At 44.7% G+C, this 22928-nt stretch overlaps 1 protein-coding gene across 2 annotated transcripts in view; it reads right to left on the bottom strand.

Moving 5' to 3' along the window:
• Positions 1-22928, bottom strand: part of PDK3 (pyruvate dehydrogenase kinase 3) — a 1115542-nt gene that overhangs the window by 464036 nt on the left and 628578 nt on the right. For both annotated transcript variants that reach the window (XM_044072300.1, XM_044072301.1), the window contains exon 7: positions 18770-18846. In XM_044072300.1, the coding sequence (XP_043928235.1) occupies positions 18770-18846 (77 nt within the window). The remainder of the gene's footprint in view (positions 1-18769; positions 18847-22928) is intronic.

The following is a 22928-nucleotide window of genomic DNA, read 5'->3' as shown; positions in this document are numbered from 1 at the left end:
GGGACAATGGTGATGGAGGCTGCCATGGAACCCAACAGCTGCAGGACAGAGTGAGCTGTGGATTTCTCCCTTGAAAGGATTGGGATCAGTTGTTACTTTATCCTTACAATTCTGTGCTCTGGAATGGATGCTCTGCAATTCTTTGTATCTAAGATGACCCCTATGAATTCCGTGGACTGAGATGGGGTGAGATTGGATTTTTGCCAGTTTATGGTTATGCCTAGCCTTTCTGCAATGAGAAGAGAGTATGCCAGGGTTTCTTCCAATAAATGTCTGGTGGGGGCAGAGATGAGCCAGGCGTCTAGGTATGGAAACACCTGGAATCCTTGTAGTCGCAAGTGAGCTGTGACGACTGCCATGCACTTTGTGAACACTCTGGGGGCTGTAGAGAGTCCGAAGGGCAGTACTCTGAACTGGTAGTGACTGGCTCCCGCATGGAAGCACAGAAATCTTCTGGATGGCCTGTCCACTTTATGTGGTAGTACGCATCTTGAAGATCTATCGAGCACATCCAATTGTCTTTTTCCAAAAGTGGGAGGATAGACTGTATTGTGACCATCTGGAATTTTTGTACTCTTACAAACTTGTTCAATACACTGAGATCCAAAATTGGTCTCCAGTCCCTGGTTTTGTTTGGCACCAAAAATGGTCTTGAGTAGAATCCGGATCCCATCTGGTCTGGATGGACTATTTGGATGACTCTTTTTCTTAGCAGCTTTGATATCTCTAATGCTGCTTCTTTCCTTTGACTGGGTGGAAAGCCAGGTAAGTTTGTTGGGGGGGGGGGCAGGATAAAGATCGAAGGGAAAATGGTAACCTCTGGTTATTATCCTCTGTACCCAAGAGTCAGTGGTGATGGTTAGCCAGGCAGAAGTGTAAAAGGAGAAACAACCCCCAACCACCTCCAGAGGAAAGGAGTTGGGCCGCTCTTCAGAAGTGCTGGTAGGACTGGCCAGGAAATGAGCCCCTGGAACCCTAGTTACACAGACCCTCTCTGCCCCAAAAAGTGCGTCTTCCCTGTGAGTTTCCCCCTCTGCCTCTAGGGGAGAACTCCGCCTGTGTGTCACGGAAAGGACCCTGAGACTTTTTGTACCATATCTTCCCACTCTTCTGGTGTCTGGAGGAAGCATGTTGAGGGGAAGAATAACAGACACCCATGCCAGAAAGGGCCTGTTCACATCTGGCCAGTGTGCTTTTAACCTTGGGTCCAAACAATGAAGAGGCTTCAATGGGAGCATTGAGAAAGGAAGCCTTGAAGGGTTCCGCAAAATTACATAAGCGCATCCAGGCATGTCATCTCAGAACAACGACAGAACTCGCCACTCTAGCTGCTCCTTCTGATGCGTGAGATATCAGGCACATGGAGGAGTTAGATATCGCTTCAATGATGGCCAGCTGAGAGGCCACTTTATCACGGACCTCATCAGACACAGCACCAGCCAAGGTTTCAGAGAGCTCAAAAATTAAATCCCTTTGAAGCCTGGTAAAGTGTGCCATATAATTCATGGACTTGATTGCAAAGGTCGCTGTTGAGAAAGGAAGCCTTGAAGGGTTCTGCAAAATTACATAAGCGCATCCAGGCATGTCATCTCAGAACAACGACTGAACTCGCCACTCTAGCTGCTCCTTCTGATGCGTGAGATATCAGGCACATGGAGGAGTTAGATATCGCTTCAATGATGGCCAGCTGAGAGGCCACTTTATCACGGACCTCATCAGACACAGCACCAGCCAAGGTTTCAGAGAGCTCAAAAATTAAATGCCTTTGAAGCCTGGCAAAGTGTGCCATATAATTAATGGACTTGATTGCAAAGGTCGCTGATGCAAAAGTACGCTTCCCTATTCTGTCCAGAGCCCAGGACTCTTTATTGGGTGGATGGACAGTCTAGCTTTCTTCTTCTGCCAAGTCCTTCTTGGTTGCGGCTGCCACCACCAGAGCATCTACAGGAAGACCTTTGGACAAATGGGGGTCAATAGCAGGAGGAGACATAATTTTATCTGGCCTCTGGGGAATGGCCTCAATGGTGTCAGGAGCCTCCCACACATGCTACATGACGAGCCAGACCAGTTTGTCAGCAGGTGGAGTAACCCAGGAGGTAGGGGGCCAGGCGCGAACGGCCTGCAGGAACACAGACTCTTCAGAGGTCAGGTTAGAGGGCTGCCAGTCACCTCTCTGTTTAAGGATTTCAAGGATATCACCAAAGGATACCTCAGAGGGTGACCGAGGGGACCCTTCCCCATCATCAAAGTCTGTGTCTTCAGTAAGAGACTCATCCGTGGAGTCCATGTGCTTCCTCTTGCACGAGCTTTTTCGATGAACTTCCTCAGAGGGAGAAGCTGGGGAAGACAACGCAAAAGGGGTTTCCTGTGGGAGTATATCCTGAGGCCCTTGCGCCCGTTGTCTGCTAGGAGCGACTTGTGTACATTGCGGTCCAGAGGAGGGCAGGGAGATTGACAGCACAGTATTGCCAGCCGACGCCAAAGCCTTCTCCATTAATTGGAAGGCCGGTCCACCTCAAGAGGGGTGAGTGTCCAGAACCAGGGTCACCCCTCCCCTTAGTGGCTCAGCCTGCTGACTCAGAGTCCCTGGATGGCTGTGAAACACCAAATTACTTACGCCACAGCTGACATCCTGGGTCATAGCAAAACTCTCCTGCCACAAAGGCAACTGCAGTTCCTTAGTGAGGTCCATAAAGGGAACCATAGCAGGGAAAGACTGTGCTATATCAAGGGGCTTCAAAGGCAATGAAGGAGAAGAATAAGTTCGGGACTTTGGCAAAGGGTGATCACCTCTCAAGGAAGGATAGGTCCTGGGGGGCTAGATACCTCTGGCCAAAAGCACTTGATCCTCAAGACACATCACGTCATGTTTAGAGAGGCTTCTAGTGGATTTCACGAATATGGCTGAGAGAGAGTCAGGTCTATCCAGAAATGAGGCAAGCTCGGTGCCCACCTCACCAGTCTGCACTGAAAACAATGGGGCCATAAGGGACTGAGCTACAGGTGTCTGCACCGAGGAAATCATCAGTGCCGAAGTCATGATCTGCACCGACGATAAGGTCGGTGCCAAAGTGGTTGTCGGCGCTGAGGCTGGGACCGAAAAAATCGGTGTCAATAACTGAGTTGTCGGTTATGGGTAAGGTGTCGGAGCCGATGTGATAACAGTCTGCATCGACTGGATATTTGGTGCCAGTGGAGAAGTCTGAACCGAGGAGCCCCTCGGTACCGATACAGTAAAGGGCATGCTAGTCAGTGCCAAAATCACAGATGGTGCCGATGGCCTCGGTGCCGAAGGTCTAGGCACCGAAAGCGCTGAAGCCGAAAAGGTCAGATCCGAAGTGGAAAGCTTAGCCTTCTTGGATCTCAGTTGGTGGGAGTCCCCAGCCGGGGACAAAGGAAGAGACTTGGCCTTTGTATGTTCATCAGTCTTTTTCGTATGGGATCTTGGAGGGGTTGAAGCCTCCAACCCAAAAAGAGATTTAAGTAGCCCCTTCAATAACAATTTATTTTTCCTCTCAATCAACGTCCTGTTAGAGAAGTTCTTACAAATTCCACAAGGTGGGTCAACTGATAAATGAGGCACACCCAAGTAATAGACACACAGGGAATGTGCACCTGAAGTAGGTAATTTGTGGCCACAATCTGAACATCTCTTAAATCCTGGGCTACCTTTTTTATCTGCCATGATAGGAAAGAAGGAAAATCAGAAAGAATACCAGCAATGGTACAAGAAATACCCGAAGGTAAGGAGGAAAAGGGGTTTACCAAAGATGGTAAAGAAGAAAATACCTCGCGGTAAATAGGATGAAGGAGACTGAGAAAAAAAATCAAGAAGGGATAGTCACTAAATGCGATAAGGTAAGAGAAAACAATTTAGTAACTTTTCTGAGAGAAAAAGTTATTTTAGACTAGTATGACAACAAAATATTGTACTTAGCTCAAGAGAAGTAGCTTGACATGACCAAATGGCGATGCGGCAAATGAAATCTGGGGTAACAGGGAGAGGGGAATTCTGGGTAAGAGTTTTAGCTTGAGAGTTTCCAGCTGAAGCAAGCTTGGAAGATGGCTCAGTTTCGAGGTCGGAACCGATACCCACACGAAGGAATGAAAGAGGATTAACAATATCATATCCATGGTTCCCCTGCTTAGTTTGTCATCTGTTACTAGCTCCAGACATTTGCTTCAATGACTCCATTAACAAAGGAGAAGACACATAAATGTATTAGTATTTGAAGTAGTGAACTCGCCACATGAGCCAATTTCAAGCTCAGAATGGAAAATACATAAACATAAGTAAGAAGAAAAAGATAAGTAGGAACCAGTGTTTAACAAAATTCTTAACACAGCATCACACACAGCAAATGTTTAAGTATCACACAAGTTAAGAGTTCAAATATAGACCCCAGCACTATCCTTAGCCACTTGGCTAATATCCTTGAGAGGTTCAAGTACAGGTAGCTCCTTGACTTCCTGACACTTTTTGAACTTTTGTGTAACACAGTCTCTGTATTCACAGCTAACAACAGCATCAATACACTAATTTTTATGATTTCTGACCTTAACATGACAGAGACAGAAAAGGCAATTTCACAGACTTGTCTCTCTGCACTTTACTGATCCATTTAATTTAGCTGATTATAATTAGGGTGCTCCAGTTTTCTCCCACATCCCAAAGATATGCTGTAGGTGGCTTGGACACTCTAAATTGGCCCTAGGCATGAGTCCACGTGTGTGTGTGCCTACTGTGGAAGTTGGGCACTGGGGTGGCAACTCGATACTGTAAAACTCCACTGCCAATCATGAGCGGACAAGTGATCTGCTGTGGTGACCCCTAAATGGTAAAAGCCAAAAGAAGATGAAGATAATTATTTTTAACAAATTGCCCACTTCTGGAAAAAATAAACAGTTCATAAAAATCACTGCTTAACCATCACAGATGTGACAACATGTTAGAATGTGCTAAGCAGTTTCTGATCCACATCAAATTGCCAAGCAGTAAAACACAGTGACATGATTGAGCTTTGATTCCATATTTCCCTTTTTTTAACACACATACGGAAAGCTTGAGGTAAAAGCAGGGTGATAAAAGACTGGATGATGGTGCATTCCCTTCCCCTCTCATGTTACAGGCAGTGAACTTTACTAAGGGCTAACTTCTTAACTTCTGGCTTCAAAAACCACACTCTGCCCTACACTGAAACTAAAGCAGATGTCTATAACTGGTAGCAAGATCATCTTGACACTACTCATTACCAAGTAGCTCAGTTTGCCACACAGGATCGAATATCTGCTTATCACTGTATATCTCTGACATTATTTCACAAAACCTGAATACCATGAGTTGCAGTGCATTCAACTCCAGCCACTTACTGGCTGTTTCACTGAAAAACCTGCAGAAATGTCAAAGGGACTGATACTCACAGCATACTGACCTGTGAGGTCAGGACCTCAAACTAACAACTAATGTGATCTCCAAAAAGTCTGCTTGTCTGATAGAATAAAAAAAGCTGCATCACGCTAACAGACTGTCAGATCACTTCAGAAAGCAACTCACACTTCAAACTTCAGCTGTGCCACTAATTATCCATGACATCCTTTCTACTAGAACCTGACCCCTAACATATCATCCTATCCTGACTTTGCCTAGTTAACATTATGCCCCTCCTTTGTCCTACACTTTCTTCTGTGTTGATGTGTGATGGCCATCCATACAGAAAGTAGTTGGACACATGACCCCTATCAGCCTCCTGTGTGGGACAGACAGACAAAGCCTCACGGGCTAATTACTATGTTTCATCCTAATCCCCACAAAGGAGCCATGGTTCCCCCTGCTTATTTTGCCAGCTGCTGCCAATGTTTAGTCTCACAACCAATCTGGAAGTTCCTTCAGCCTAATCAATGCCTCCCAGAACCGTGATTATTACTTTGCAATAGACCACACCAAAGCCAACGTTGGTGTGACTCTGCTACAGTCTTGAGAACAAGTGCTTGGGATTTTCAAAGTTATATGTGTATTGCCTCCCTGTTTTATCTTTTCTAACCCTGACTTTATTGCTAGACCAAAGGAAATTGACCTATCAAAGGGAGCATACATAAAGATTCCCCTGGTATCCTCAGAGACATCTGTAAATTGTAGCCAGTTGTGGCATCACGCAGCTAGTCCAGTAAGTACTACTCCTGCTGTGAAATACTAATGCTGTGTTATGCAAATGCATACTGAGGTTGGCTACTGAAGATATGGTTCACATTAAGTCCCCAGTTGGCAACCCTTCTAGTGACTGCTCGCTTTCATCAGCCATCTCTATCTCTCTGTCTCTCTGTCTCTGTCTCTCTCTCTTCCTCTCTCTCTCTTTCTCTCTGTGGAAATGAAATTTGTGCATTAAATACTTTACAGCCCTCACAGAATACGTAAGAGATTAATAAATATGAGTTTCAGGCCTCCACAGCACATGTGGCTCATTATTCAGTGGGTGAACAGTGGGAATTTATGGTAAAGAAGCCTTCTTAAGCAAAGGAATTGACCTGGGGAGTCTGCAACCAAGAGGTCCAATCTTTAAGAGGCCAGAAGATCTTGTTAGGCTTTCTTAGGAAAGATGCCTCAGAGTTGTCTATGTCTTTTTATTTTTTTATTAAACATTTTCAACTTTTACAACCATAAACAGCCAGCCTGGTGTTGCAAAAGTTTGAATCAGTTAGTTATGCACTCACCATAACGATCGATGTATGTGGTCCATCTCGCCTACATTCCTTACTCATGGGTTCAGAGCCGAGAATCGGCTCCGACTCGGTCAAATTTCTCTGGCACGAAGTTTCTAATTGACTGGGCTAACCCGGTATCCCAGGATGCACCTCGCCCTAGCCCCAGACCTTGTTTGCAATCATAACAATCATAATACTCATAACCCATACTCAATAAACACTGGAAGAAATTCCAGCCAGATAAGGGAATCAAATCACTCACCTTGAAGGGTCCACAGAGCCAATATTCTTCCAAATCATCTAGAAAGGGGGCAGGTGGGAGGGTATGTAGGAATGTAGGCGAGATGGACCACATACATCAATCGTTATGGTGAGTACATAACTAACTGATGTTATGTGGTCCTATCTCGCCTACATTCCTTACTCACGGGACAGCGTCCCCAGCACCTCTATCCTGGAAGGCTCTTAAGAAGATACTCCTGAGAACCATGGAACCAAAGGAAGCCCGGCCCCTAGAAGCCACGTCCATTGTAATGAGTAATAAAAGTGTTGGGAGAAGCCCAAGTGGCCGCAGCACAAATATCATCCAAGGAAAGCCTAGCATGGAAAGCTACTGATGTAGACATAGCCCTGGTAGAATGAGCCTTGACGGGAAAGGGTAAAGTTCTGTCTGCTGATGAGTAGATGAATGAAATACAATCTTAGATCCATTTAGAAATTGTGCACTTGGAAATAGGACAACCTGCTCTGTTCTCTGAAAAGGACACAAACAGTTGATCAGATTTCCTAACATGCTTAGTCCTATGTAAATAAAATCTCAGTTGTCTGTGCACATCCAACTGATGAAACCTGAACTCTGCTTTATTGGAAAAGTTCGGAAAAAACACTGGTAGCTCAGTAGATTGATGGAGATTGACAGTGGATGACACCTTCGGAAGGAAGGATGGGTTAAGCCTCAGGGAAACTCTGTCCTTATGAAAGATCAAATACGGAGGTTTAATGGACAAGGCTTGAAGTTCTGATACCCTCCTGGCCGATGTAATGGTCATCAGAAAAGCCGTCTTCCAAGATAAGAATTTTAAGTTGCAAGTGGCAGCCGGTTAACAGGGTGGTGATGAAATAGCTTGTAGCACAAGGTTCAAGTCCCATGGCAGTACAGGTTCAGAAACTGGGGGACAAAGTAACCAAGTGCCTTTTAGAAAGGCTTTACAGAGTTTGTGGCCCATAAGAGAGGGCTCATAAGATGTGTGAAAATTGGAAATTGCAGCCAACTGTACTTTAATGGTAGCGGGCGCGGAGCCCTGATGGAACAACATGGCTAAAAAATCTAAGACCGATGGAATAGGGGCTGTGAAGGGGTCCAAACCTTGGGCCTGAGCCCAAATGGAGAATCTCCTCCATTTGCTGGAATAAATCTTCCTGGTGGAAGACTTATGAGAAGAAGACAAGATGTGCACCACTTCAGGTGAAAAGGAATGTTACCTGACTAGCGACGGAAGTGGAGCAGCCAGGCTGTCAACCTGAGAGTTCGCAGGGATGGATGAAGTTGTCCTGACATGTGAATCAGGAGGTCCGGCACTAGGTCCAGAGTCCATGGACTATCCAGTGCGTACCGTTGAAGAAAAGGGAACCATACTTGTCGAGGCCAGTGTGGAGCAATAAGGATCATTCTGCTTCCCAAGGATATGGCTTTCTGTATCACTCTTGGTAACAGAGGAAACGGAGGGAAAGTGTAGACCAGACCGGGGGGCCAATCATGAGCTAGAGCGTCCCTGGGTGATTCCCCCTGTGGGGAGATCAGAGTGAAGTACTTGCTGCATTTGGCATTGAGGGGGCTGGCGAAGAGATCGCAGCAAGGCTGACCCCACCTTTTGAAGATCTGAACCGCCACTCAGTTGTTCAGGGACCACTCGTGAGGCATCAGAATAGCTCTGCTTAGCCTGTCTGCTATCACGTTGGACTTCCCCGGAATGTGCATTGCCACTAGAAACCGTTGGGAAGACACTGCCCACTGCCACACTCGCATGGCCTCTCTGCAGAGGGGATAAGATTTGGTCTCCCCCTGCTTATTCAAGTACCACACTTCGGACATGTTGTCCGAGTGAATTGCAATCATTCCCAGAGGTAGAGAGTCCTGGAGTGCTTGCAACGCCAGAAACACCGCTCTCATCTCCAGAACATTGATGTGCAAGTGTACCTCGTGATCTTGCCAGGTGCCTTGGACTGTCCTGCCTAGATAATGCCCCCCCTACCCCATCTGGGAGGTGTCCGTGGTCACCGTGGCCACTGGAGACATAGGAACCAAGCTCCTTCCTCTGTCCAGATTGGAGGAGCGTAGCCACCAGAGGAGGTCCTGTTTGCATCGCTCCATGAGAAGTATCAAGTGGGAAAGAGGAAGCTTTTGAATGGACCACTGAACCGACAGGAGCCACTGTAGGATCCGCATGTGTAACCTGGCCAGAGGTACCAGCATGATGGTGGTGGCCATGGATCCCAAGAGCCAAAGAACTAACCTGGCCTGAACTTTTCTGAGGGGTAACAGTGCGTGGATCTGAGACTGCAACACTCTTATCCTGTCCTGTGGCAGAAAGGCGAGCATTTGAATAGAGTCTAGCTCTGCACCTATAAAAACAACACACTGTGAGGGCTGCAAGGCAGACTTTTCCCAGTTCAAAGTAATTCCTAGATGTTGGCAAAGTGAGATGATCGTCTCCCTGGCTTGAATGAGCAGATGCCTGGTGGGGGTGGCGAGAAGCCAGTCGTCCAGATACAGAAACATCTGGAATCCTAGGCGTCTCAGGTGAGCTGTCACCACTGCCAAACACTTGGTAAATACCCTGGGGGCTGTGGTGAGACCAAAGGGCAGGGCACGAAACTGGAAGTGACTGGCTCCTAGACCGAAGAGTAAATGACTCCTGGATGCCTTCTCCATTTTGATGTGGTAGTAGGCATCCTTGAGATCGATGGAGCACATCCATACTCCTTTCTCCAGCAGTAGAAAAATGGACTGAAGTGTGATCATTCGGAACTTGGACTTCAGAATGTAGCGATTCAATCGACTGAGATCCAGAATGGGTCTCAGGTCCCCTGTCCTTTTTGGCACAAAAAAGAGTCGTGAGTAAGTTCCTGATCCGACATGGTCTGAGGGGACTGGTTGGATGACTCCATTTTCTAGCAGCTTTGCAACTTCTAGTGCTGCTTGATCCCGTTGACTGGGTGGGACGTCCGGGATCCTTCTGACTGGAGGGAGTGTCGATGCAAAGGGAACAGTGTAACCTCCGGTAACTATTCAGAGACCTGAGTGATGTTTTCCCAGGCTTCCAGATGCAACGAAATTCGGCCCCCGACTGGCTCCGGAATAGCACAGTCAGGCAACACCTCAGGAACGCTGGAAGGAAGAACCGCGAAAGGAATTGATGTCTCCCGAGTTGCGGGGACCTCCTCTGCCTCTAGGACGGCATCTTCCGGAATAATTCCCCCCCCCTCTGCCTCTGGAGGGGGACTCACCTTGAGATGTGGGAAATGACCTCTGAGACTTTTTGAACCACATCTTCCCTCCTCTCTGAGCCTTGGGATAAGGCCTAGAAGGGAGAGAAAAACGGGCCCCTACGGCAGATAGGGTCTTTCCCTCCTGTTCGCATCTGGTGTGGGTGTCTTTCACTTTGGGTCTGAAGAGAGAGGACCCATCAAAGGGGGCGTGAGTGAAGGAAGACTTAAAGGCCACCGCAAAATGACACAGGCGCATCCAGGCTTGCCTTCTGAGAGCTATGCCTGAGCTAGCTGCCCTACTCGCCCCTTCAACTGCATAATATATGAGCCTCATAGACGAGTTGACAATGGATCCTAGGGTAGACAGCTGGGCGTTAACAGTCTGCGCTACCGCCTCAGGCATGTTACCTGTCAGAGTATCTCCTAGCTCCTCCAGGAGATCTCTTTGGAGCCGAGTGAAATGACAAGAGGTAATTCAACGACCATACGGTAAAGGTCGCCGAAGACAGGGTATGCTTCCCATACTGGTCCATACTCCTGGACTCCTTGTTAGGAGAGTGGACTGAAGAAGAAGCCTCTGCAACTTCCTGCTGAGGGGCTGCCGCCACCACCAAGGCATCTACCGAAACTCCTAAGGAACTCTTTGCCCGGGGGAGCAGACAGGAACTTGTTTGGACGTCTGGGCACTGGTTCCACGGAATCAGGGTTCTCCCACACCCTTCGACAAATCAAGTCCAGGAGTTCGTCGAAGGGTGGAGACACCCAGGAGGCGGGGGGTTGAGCTCCGAAGGCCTTGAGGAATACCGACTCCTCCTCAGAGGGGGTCTTGGAGGGCCAGTCGCCTCTCTGTCTCAAAATCTCCAGGATGTCGGAGAAAGAGACATCACCAGAGGATGACTTGGGGGACCCCTCTGATTCCTCAAGGTCGGTATCAGAAGTGAGTGACTCGTCCTGGGAGTCAATGTGCTTCCTCTTGCATGACTTCTTACTGGGAGGCTCCTCAGGCACCGACTCTGAGGGGCCCTCAGAAAGTAGGGGACTGCTCAAGGGGTATCCTCAGACCTTTGGGCTCCGCCGTCCATGGAGAGGGGGGGGCGTCAGAGGCTCTAGCCGGGGTGTAAGGGGATGGAGTGACCGATCCGGGTGATGTACCTGACGACCTGGCCAGGGCGCTCCTCATGGCCTCGAAGGCCGGTCCCCCCAATTCCGAGGACCGACCAGTCTCCGAGACCACGACCGGAGTCGAGATTCCCCGAGCCAAAGCACCGAGAGGGAGGCTCGGAACTGACAGCAGTCCCGAGGTATCCCCCTCGGGTCCAACTGAGGAAACCCGAGTGCCGAAACCAGAGGACGGAACCAACCTGGTTGGAGCCGAAGCCAGCTCCGATAGACTCACCTGGAGTATCGGAGCCAACACCAGGACATCACTCGGCGCGGAGCACTCCTGCTCTGACGACACATGGGTGTTTGGAGGAGGAATCATCGGTACAAGAATGGGAACCGGCTCCAGAGCCGACTGGGTCGGAGCCGAAAACAGTTTTGCTAACACCGGCGACTGTAGGAGCCTCTAGACCACCCTATCCACATCCAAATCAGACAGCCTAGAGGATTTGGAAGAAATAGAAGGAGATCTAGATCTCCTGACTGGAGACTCATGCCTCACAATGGGTGACCTGCTCCGAAGAGGTTCCAAAATTATCGGAGCCGAGGTCGACTCCAGTACAACAGATACCTACTGCGGCCCCAAGGACAATGGAGCCGAGGAGGTAGTATCCATTTCCGAGTCCTTCGCCTTCGGCCCCGAGGACAGTGGAGCCGAGGAGGAAGTATCCAATTTACAAACCTTCTCCGATGGCTCTGAAGAGGCAGACGGAGCCGAAGATCTTTTCTTGGCCTTAGGAGGCTTAGACTTGGTACTAGAAGGGGGAGATCAGACCCTTCAAAATCAGTTTATTTTTACGTTCCTGCAGTACCCTAGGGCTAAAAACATGACAGAAACTGCAGGACTCTTGCAAGTGAATAGCACCAAGACAATAAACACAGATAGAGTGCCCATCTGTAATGGACATTTTATAGCCACATTTTGTACACTTCTTAAACCCAGAGGGTTTATGTTCCTTTAGTTCTTTCGACATGGCAAGCAACCGCGCCACACACAACCGACAGAGTCAAACACAAAAGGAGGGCGGGAAGACCAACAAGCACTTTAATGGACAAGGAAACTCTAACTTAAATGCTTCCTAAAAGGGAGTTAACCACTAACACAACAGCACAACACAACAAGGGAACACAATGGAGAGGACTAGGTCCTCTAACTTAAATGGGCCTAGCCCGCGAAAACAGTAGGGATACCACAAAACACTAAATTCTCAAAACCTCACACAACAACTATTCAGGTACAAAGTTAGCTATCAAAATAGCTTTTGTCAAAGGGAAGACTGCTAAAATACTAAAAGTATTTTAAAAGGGTACTTAGTCACAGCCAAGCGAGACCACGTCCTAACTCTAGGAGCGGCAAACGAGATCTGAGGCTAGGGCAAGGTGCATCTTGGGATACCGGGTTAGCCCAGCCAATTAGAGACTTCGTGCTAGAGAAATTTGGCCGAGTCAGAGCCGATTCTCGGCTCCGAACCCGTGAGTAAGGAATGTAGGCGAGACAGGACCACATAACATCCTTGGTTACAACTCAGATGATCCATCTTCAATTATCATCCAAGACAATGGATGGGCTAATGGGGAAGATAGGAGTGCCCAAAGGGGGGGGGGGGCAAACTGGCCAGAAACAAGTTGAAATAATGGCTAAAGTATTCGCCTCCCATACACAAGGTACAAGGTTCAATCTTGACCTCCACCCAATGCTTGTTTGGAGTTTGCATGTTCTCCCTGTGTCTCTGTGGGTTTCTTTCCACCTCCAAAAATCATGCTTAAGTTTTTCCACCTCAAACTCACCAATGAAAGAACTGAATGGAGCTGTGTACAGATCGACCGCTTTGTGCATCTACTGTGGTGTGCAGCATCCTCAAGATAGGAGAACATGGATCACAGACTGCGAGCCATATGGAAGTGCAGAGCTAGCCATATGGAAGTGTAAAATATGGATCTAGGTGATTCGGTCATGTTGACTAATGCTGACAAATGGGCATGGATATTTGCAGGTGATAAGTGGATTGAGGATTGAGGCTACTCTGACCTATTCCAGGGACCTATGCTAATGGTGGGAGGGGTGTATGTGCCGCTAATGTGTGCCCACCATAAAGCCCAGCAGCGCTACGTCAATAAGCTACTGGCTGGCTGGCGTACAGTCGTCCACCCTGGGTTACCTGGGATAGCTCTGTTGAGGGGAAGCTGGACGTAAAACCAATTAACCTGCCAAACATCAACTAAGAATTGCTACACTCAAAGTAGGTTCACTGACAGGATGGAGCTGGAAGTGGATGACATGATGGTACAGAAGAAGCTAGACATTCTATGTATCCAACAGACAAGATGGATGGGCAGTGCAGGAAAGCCACCTGGTTTGGGATCCAGAGTATACTATTCAAAAAGAGAACAGGCTAGAAATGGTGTGGGTATTGTGGTGAGAGAAAAGCTTCTGAAGGCAGTCATGGATGTCATCAGAATTAGTGACAGACTCATGGCAAACAGACTCCAGCCTAATGATAGGGCAGTATTCATAATCTCTGCCTATGCCCCACGGTAGGTTTGTGATAGTGAAGAGAAAAGTACATTCAGACAGCAGTTGCAGGACCTAGTAGATAAGGTAGGAAAACATGAATTGGTGTTGATAATGGGTGACTTGAATGGACATATCCAGGCAGACAGAATAGGATATGAGGTCAACATGGGTGGGGTAACAGGAATAAAAAAGAAGAGGCCATGCTAGACTGCTTTAAAAAAAAATACATGGTTCAGAAAGAGAGACAGTCACAAGATCACATACAAGAGTGGCCAATAGGCAACTCAGGTAGACTTCCTTCTAGTAAGTAAAGGGCACTGGGGTAGAATTAGTGATTACAAAGTCATCCACAGTAAAAATGTCGGCCCACAGCATAAACCACTAGTTGCCACAATCAGCTGCAAGTAGTGGTCAGAGAAGGATCTAAGGTCAACAAAGACCAGGCTGAAGACCTGGATGCTGACTAGAGAGAAAGTATAACAGTTCAAGGAATTACTCAGGGCTCTAGCACCCCAAGAAGAGGCGGAAATAGGTGGAGGTGAAGAATAAGAATGGTAGCACCTCAAAACAGCATGTGTGAGGACTATAGAAGAGATATGTGGCCAAGCCAGATATGGAATTAGGTACATCAGGAAAGTTGGTGGTGAAATGCAAAAGTCTAGAAAGTCATTAAAAGAAAGAAGGAGTGCAGGAAAAAGTGGGAGATAGAAAAGACAGACCAGGCTAGGAAGGAATACAAGTTGGCTAACAAAGAGGCTAAGAAAGGAGTTGCAATAGCAAAGAACAGGGCATCACAGGCACTCTACCAGCTTCTGGAAAGTAACTCAGTAGGGGGCACAAAGAAACTATATCAGACATGCTTCATAAAGGATGCCAGCAACAGCCTCCTCACCAGCCCACAGGACAGCAAAGGCAGCTGGAAGGAGTACTTTCAGCAGCTTCTGAATGAAGAAAACTCCACAGAAGCTGTACTGCCCCAGACACAGCCTAAGATGAGAGGAGAAGAGGAGCCCACTCTAAAAGAAGCAAGAATAGCACTAAGGAAAATTAAGTCAGGGAAAGCAGCAGGCTCAGATGAGGTCACAGCAGATATGATAAAGACATTGGGTCAGATAGGGGAGAAATGGTTCCTGAGGGTATTCATAGCAGTGTGGGGAGAAAGGAGTATCCCAGATGACTGGAGAATAACCATATTCATGCCAGTTTACAAGAACAAAGGAGACATCCGCAACTATGGGCAGTACAGAGGTATCAACCTCCTGTCACACTGCATGAAAGTTCTGGAGAGAGTGACTGATAAATGGATACACACAGTAGTGGAAAGTAAGATGGGAGATTAGCAGTTCAGATTTGATCAGGATGCAACACAACTGGCCCAATGTTTGCAGTGAGACAGACAGTTGTGACAAAGGCAGTGATGAGGAAAGCAACTGGTCATTCCCAGACTTGAAGAAAGCATATGACAAGATCCCAAGAAAGCTGATTTGAGCAGCCCTGTGGTGGTCTGAAGTCCCAGAAACACTGGTAGATTTAGTTCAAGCTATGTACAAAGATCCAAAGGCACAAGTATGAACAGTGTTTGGTCTCACAAAGAGGTTTGCAGTGGGAGTGGGTATGCATCAGGGTTCAGCTCTGAGCCCACTGCTATTCATACTGGTGATGGATTAAATTAGCAAACAGGTCATAGGGGACAGATCAACAAAGTTGCTGCATGCAGACAAAGTGGCATTACAGGCAGACTCTGAGCAAGAACTTCAGCAAAGGATAGGGAATGGAATGTGAAACTGAAGGCACACTGGATGAAACTAAGTACAGATAAGACAGTCATCTTCTTCTTCTTCTTTTGGCTTTTTTTCCAGTTAGGGGTCCCCACAGCGGATCACCTGGCCGTTCATGATTGGCAATGGAGTTTTTACAGTGTTGAGTTGCCAGCCCAGCACCCAACCTTCCACGGAAGGCACACACACACACACACACACACACACACACACACACACACACACACACACACACACACCTAGGGCCAATTTAGAGTATCCAATCGACCTACAGCATGTCTTTGGAATTTTACCAGTATACAAACAAATTCTAAAACCAGTGATTCTCAGTAATATTTCATTAAACTATAAACACAAATTAGACACTAGTCCCATTACACAGTTAACTTAACTGTACAGATAAGACAGTCATAATGGCAACAAATTAGGGAAATCAGAACAAGCTGAGAATTGAGATAGAAGGGAAGATTGTGGAACAGGTTAACAACTTCAGGTATCTGGGAGGGGTGGCTCAGGAGAAGGGAAGTCTAAATGTAGAGACCAAAGCTAGAATCAGAGGGGCTGCAACCAACTTGCATAAAGTGTCTGGTGTGATGTATGACAGCAGAATGCTAAAGAAGCTGAAAAGTATGGTGCACAAAACAGCAGTGTGTCCAGTACTACTGTATGGTACAGAAACATGGGCATTAAAGACTCAGTGATTGAGGAAGCTAGAGGTGATGCAGATGAAGTGCTTGAGATGGGTGGTAGAATGCACACTATGGGACAGACAAAGAAATGAAGAAATAAGAGCAGAAGCCAAAGTAGCTCCAATTGCAAAAAAGATCAAAGAGAACACATTACAGTGGTTCAGGCACATGTTTAGAAAACCAGAAGACAATCTGGTAAAGAAGATTTGAGACGGACAGGAAGAAGGTAAGAGGAAATTAGGGCATCTGGCAAAGAGGTGGATGGATTGTGTGGGAGAAGATCTGCAACAGTCATGCATGAGTGTCAAAGAAGGCAGGAGTGTGTCACAGAACTGAGAGAGATAACAACAGTTAACATGACACCCAGACTCCATGTAGAAAATGGGAAAAAGGGGGTGCAAACTGATAGATCCCTCAAAGCCATGGTGGAGGCCAAAACTAGTGGAAGATTAACTGGTTGGGAAAGGAGTGGGTGGTCTGAAGAGGTATGACTATCCTAAGACCCAAGGTAGCCATGTTCTGACAAACACATCTTATGACTCACTCAGCTTATGCAGAGTCATCAACACTTGGGGAAATGGGTAGAGCTTATTACAAAAAAGCTTTGTCTCCAGAATAAATAACATTGCTGGTTGCCACCTCCACTCCATGTTTGAGAGGGTTGGACCTAAACTGGAATCTAATAGATAGGTCCTTGTCATCCAAGCCAAGAAACTGGACAACCCATGGGTTAATAATGAAGGTTGAAAGCCATTCCTGGCCATTGCCTGATAAATGCAGGATCCACTCTGAAAAGTATTTGGCTGACACTGCCATAGAAGGATTAAGCCCAAGCCCTAAGGCTGAAGTTTCCCCAACATTAATGATATCTGTGTTGAAAACATAAGTATTGATACCAATAGTTGATGATGGTTCAGCATCAAAGTCTTTAATCTCACAATCAAGACCACAGCTGAACCTGGGCCACAGACAGATATCTACATCAGTGATCAGTGGATTTAAAACTGGCTTTACAGGAAATAGAGTCTGGTGGTGGCTCAATATGATGTGCTGAGAAGATAGTAAAGAAAAACTTGACAAAAAAAAAAAAAGAAAGGAATCTAAATGCTCCAGTGTTAGTGGAGAGAGATCTCGGGGGACATTATAGTCTTGAGCTTGAAAAATTCCTGCAATATCTTCATGCAGACTAATTTGACAGAAATGCTATGATGGGAAATGACACACCTGGAAGAAAGAGGTCTAAAATATATAATAAAAAAATTCTGAATTCTACATTAGATATAGGACATTAGAGACTGAACACATATTTCTAGCGTGTTTAACTGAAGAACTCTGAAGCAATGGCAACAGTTACTTGGAAAACACCAGAAGTAGAAGCTGAGACAGCAGCCTCAGACCAGGACTTCTTCTAGACCAAAGATGGAGAGGAATTTTTGGTTGAATCAGACTCTGATCTGTCTGACTTATGTCTTCTTTTAATCTCTTTATCCCTGTCCTTAGGCTTATCAGACATGAATTGATCTCAACAGGGAACTGAAGGCTGAAACCTCAGCAGGAGTAAGAGCATAAGTAATTCATAAGTTTTCTAATGCTAATTTGTTTTTTCATCTTTAATTGTAGAAAGTCTGAAGAGTTACAAATAACAATAGTCTTCTTGGAAATGTTCAGCACCTTCATAAAAAAAAGACAATGTGTTTGTACTGAGGCAGAAATTTCCTTCTGCATTTACACTAACTATTTCTCTCTCCATAGTAAGATCAAGAAACAGTACAATAACATGTAGACAACAGCAAATAACCACAACAAAAAGGAACTGATAAGCAAAGATAAACTGCCAAGACACAAAAACAGCAACAAACACCTATATAATCCTTTCTATATAAGAAAAAAAACACAACAAGGCTGTAGAGAAATGTAAAGCAAAGACAAGTGAAACGTTAAAAAAAGAACTTTAATGCAGCAAATAATAGGGTGGAGCAAAAATGGAAAGGGACAAGTACGATTAAACATCTTAACAAAATTTGGAAAAATCAGACTGAATTGACCTAATTTTACAGAGTAGAAAGCAAAAGTAAAGGTAATCAAAAGCAGAGCACAAAGAAAAAAACTACTACATTTTCCATAGAAATTTCAAAAATTTGCTAAGTAGGTGATCACTTACTGCATGACAAACAGGTCTGAATAGAGGCCTTTGCAGTGCAATATGAATGAGGGGATATGGCCAGTAAACTGGGAAAATTCTAGATGCCAGGATACCTAAGTTCTGCTGGCATTAGTTCTAGAAGTTTCGAAACACAGAATGCCCTGTCGCAGATCTCCTATTACGACACACCTGCTTTCTGGTCCTCCACCTATCATATTCCTCTTAACTGGAAAACAACTATGAGAAGTATGTAGCACTGACAGATAACACATTGTAAGCTTTGTTTGCCACTCACCTTGAACAGTTCAAACAGCATGTGGAAAAGGTGGGAGGGTACATAGACTACCTGGATAGCTTTGTCTGGAGCTTTAGCTGTGGAGTAGAAGAATAATTTAACTAATCATGTGTTGAATTAAACTTCACATATCAAAATACTGCTGACTGTTATACAAAGTTAAAAAATATATATGCATGCTTAAATGCATGTACCAAAATTCTGACATACTCTCAAACATTAACATTATCCCCATCCCCCAAAGTTAGCTTGTATAACAGATGACAGTGTTAGTAAGTTGATTTTCGTTTTAAAAGCAAGTTAAGATATTCAGAACCAGTACTTGTGGAATTATGCAATTAATTAAAGATCCATTTAGTCTTAAGTTTTTCATATTGAAAAAGTGCAGTCAAATTTTGGCCCAGTGCCACTGCATTAAGGCTTTAACAATGGTAGCATAAATACTCAGTCATTCACAATAATCATGCCTGCTCTATAATCACAGAATTTCCTTTTCACTAGTGACCCAAAAGTCTGAAAAAGTAAAACGACTTACTTGGGTCACATATTTTCTACAGACTGAGGATTATGGGATGCACCCCTACCTTTTGTTTTGCAGCTAAATAACTTAACCTGTATGCTAGCTGTGTCTTTAATTAGGAGTGCAGAAATACAGTCTGGAAATAAATCAACATATTAAAATATGAATCATATGTTTAACAGAACAGTCATATTTCCACTACACACTATACAACAGGGTAATTTTTGCCTTAAATACAGCAAACAGTGGTCCCACTGGTAACATGCTGTGCTCAAAGCTTGGAATAGTGAACACATTAAAGTATGCAGTTATGTTAATCCTATTCTAAATTAATCATGCTTTTTGGACTATAGTCCATAAGGCATTTTACATAACAACGGCTTACAAATAAAAGTACATTTTTACCAACAGAAACAGTAGTACACTTTGGAGTTAATTACTTTTTTAACTGCAGTCCTATGTAGATTGGTCTTCTAATGTCTGAATATTCAGAACAAATTACAGTGTGTAACGTTTACACTTTGAAGATGTCATTTTCAAAAACAGTTCTGCTAGTAACAAATGGAATTTTTGCCTAATATTCAAAATAAACTAATATTCATATTAAACTGTCATACATTTTCTCTCTTTCTCTCTTTTCCCAGGGTTCACTCACTTTAAGACAAAACATTTTATGCTCATTGAGCTAGTTTGTAACAAGTTTAATGAGCTAATAATATTAGTGCCAGTTAACTGACTCGTGCAAATATCAGCCATGCAATAATATGAAAACGAGGAATCTGGGCATGTTAGTAATTGTTATGTTGGAACATGTGCAAACGTAAAAAATAATAAAGGAAAAAATAATCAAAATCAACGTGAATGAGGAGTGATTTGCTTACTTCAACAACAAAGCTTGCAGTCTAAGGAAATGCTTTTTATAAACTTCATAACATACTGAAAATTTCAAAGTTATAATTACCGTGTTAAAAATGTCTGACTGATTTTAACTTGAACTGAGAATTGTAAAGCATAAAAGTACAATAAAGCAAAATAATGTCTTTATTTCAGCTGCAGTCTAGTTTTCATTAGAGAGCAAAATAAAATAGTCAAAAGTGTGACGAGTAGTTTTTTTTAATTCAAGAAATATGTGCTAATGTGTATTTTCTAAAGTCACTACTAGTTAGAAGAATATAATTTTACTTTGCATTTTCCATATGGTATCTTCATACCCTTTAATTATTTTACATGACAAATGAGCTAAAGATCTTAGAGAGAGATTTCTGTATTAAGCAAATATGCCCATATGCAGAATGCTGAAATATGTCAGAAAGGTGCTTAAAATAGTCTTCTTTACAATTTCAGAGCACAACAGCAGTATTCTATACACACTCTTGTTATAGTGAAGCTCTTACTGTTATTAGTGAGTCTTACAATGACACAAAAATGGTAGCTACCACAAAATAAGAGATCTACTGACAGCTTTGAAAGCTATAAGAAATGTTGCTCTGCTTTGTAAGCAAGAACTAAGCGTGGCAGAGAAAAATTACTTAATAGTTTTCAAAACTGTTGGTTGGTGTGTGACGCCCATGCACTGGCCTGGTAATCAAGGAGCCTCAATCCTCACACCACTAGCACCAGTGAGGGACGTCCACATTGGGAGAATAACAAGTACACACACAGTAAAGTACAATTTCCTTAAAGAGCACACAGAGATCACAGTCAGTCTGGGGCTGGTTTCTCCCTTTCTCTCCAGATCCCCAATAAGACTCCCCACTGGCACAGCTATAGGGTTCAAGCCAAAACCTCCAGTACCCTCTCTGTCCAACCAGTGTTTCGTGTCCCTGCCCAAGTAGTTGACATACACACACTTTGAGATTTGGTTTACATACAAACACACAGACACTCCTGGGGAAGGCTGGCACAGGGTTTCCAGCTATGCTCCCTTCTGCCCAGACTATACAGTAGTAATCACTGCCACGAACTACTCTTATCAGCTACTAATAAGGCCCTTCTCAAAGCATGACCAATTCTACTGTGTAATGCTACTGTTATCCAAATAGTAAGTGTGACCCAGGGCTATGGCTATTGGAGTGGCTGGTACAGTATAGCCAAATACATGCACATAGTCTGAGAGCTTAAGTTATCTCTACACAAAAAAGCCACAGTTAAAAGGTTTAAAAATATTTAATAATAAATAATAATAAAAAAAAGACAGTACTTATTCACTCAACACAGTGACATTAGACAGTTCAGAAATCACAGGAAATAGTTTAAAACAACATTGTAGGATAGTCTCACACAAATATAGAAAACAGCTATAGCTTTGGCTATATTTCTATCTATCTCTAAGAGAAATCACTGTACATAAATAAATATATTACTTGCAGAGCAAAAGCAATGTGCTGGTGAGCTGATGTGTTCAGGTTCAAACATAAAAACAAAATGCAATGCTTTCTTTCTCAGATAGTCCTTAAATTGATAATACACATTACAGCTAATTCATTTCAGATTACATCATTCTTTACAAAATTCTATCCAGCTGGGCTGGCAGCCACTCAGTTTATCACCCCCCCCCCCAAGAACTCAAGGTAGTTTTTCAAGTGTCCCCTGAGAAACGTTGCTTGAGAGGGTTGAGTCTATCTGGGTATACCTTACCCCATTCCCTGTCTTGACAGCCCATCTGCGTTGGCATTACTAATCCTACTGCAGTGCTGCACTGACATACCATATGCTACCAACCCTACTCTCTATCTTAGTAACTTGGCATTTTGCTGGCTGGATCGATGTAACCATATTACGGGATTGTGATCGGTAACTACAGTGAATTTCCTTCCATATAGATAAGGCTGAAGTTTCTGAAGTGCCCACACTATGGCTAGACATTCCTATTCTACAGCTCAATAGCATTCCTCCCTGAGTTGGAATCTACAACTGAGATAAACCACTGGGTGCTCTTCTCCCTCTTAAGAAATCTGGCTAAGTACAGCCCCCACCCCACGGTTCGAAGCATCCACCTGCACAACAAATTATTTTCTGTAATCTGGACTGGCTAACACAGGGGGCCATCCCAAAGCTTCTTTAAGCTTCTAGAATGCTGGTCATATGCTGGGGTCCACACTACCTTATCTGACCTGTTTTTTCTGGTTAAGTCTGTGATGGGAACAGCTATGGTACTATAACTGGGGAAAAACTTTCTGTAGTACCCTGCTGTCCCTAAGAATGCCCTCACCTGCTTTTTGGTAACAAATGCAGGCCATGCCTGAATGGCTTCCACTTTGGCAGGTTCTGGCCTGATCTTACCACTCCCCTTTCTATGTCCCAGGTAGGAGATCTCTGCCATACCCACATGACATTTGATGGGCTTAATGGACAACCCTGCCCTCTGTAGTCTGCCCAGTACCTCCCTGACATGTTGAAGGTGCTCTTGCCAGGAATGGTTGTAGATGGCAATATCATCTAGGTAAGCAAGGCCAAACCCTCCTTCTCCTGCTAGGATATTATCCACCAGCCTCTGGAAAGTCACTGGGGCATTTTGGACATATTTGTGAACTCATACAAGCCAAAAGGAGTCACAAACCCTGACCTCACTCTAGCACTGGGAGTCAAGGGCACATGCCAGTAACCCTTGGTAAGATCAATGGTGGTAAGATACTTAGC

The sequence above is a fragment of the Protopterus annectens genome, chromosome 5.part0 (assembly GCF_019279795.1).
Source record: "Protopterus annectens isolate FY-2018-M chromosome 5.part0, PAN1.0, whole genome shotgun sequence".
Taxonomy (NCBI): Eukaryota; Metazoa; Chordata; order Ceratodontiformes; family Protopteridae; genus Protopterus; species Protopterus annectens.
This window is presented reverse-complemented; position numbering and strand designations above follow the sequence as displayed.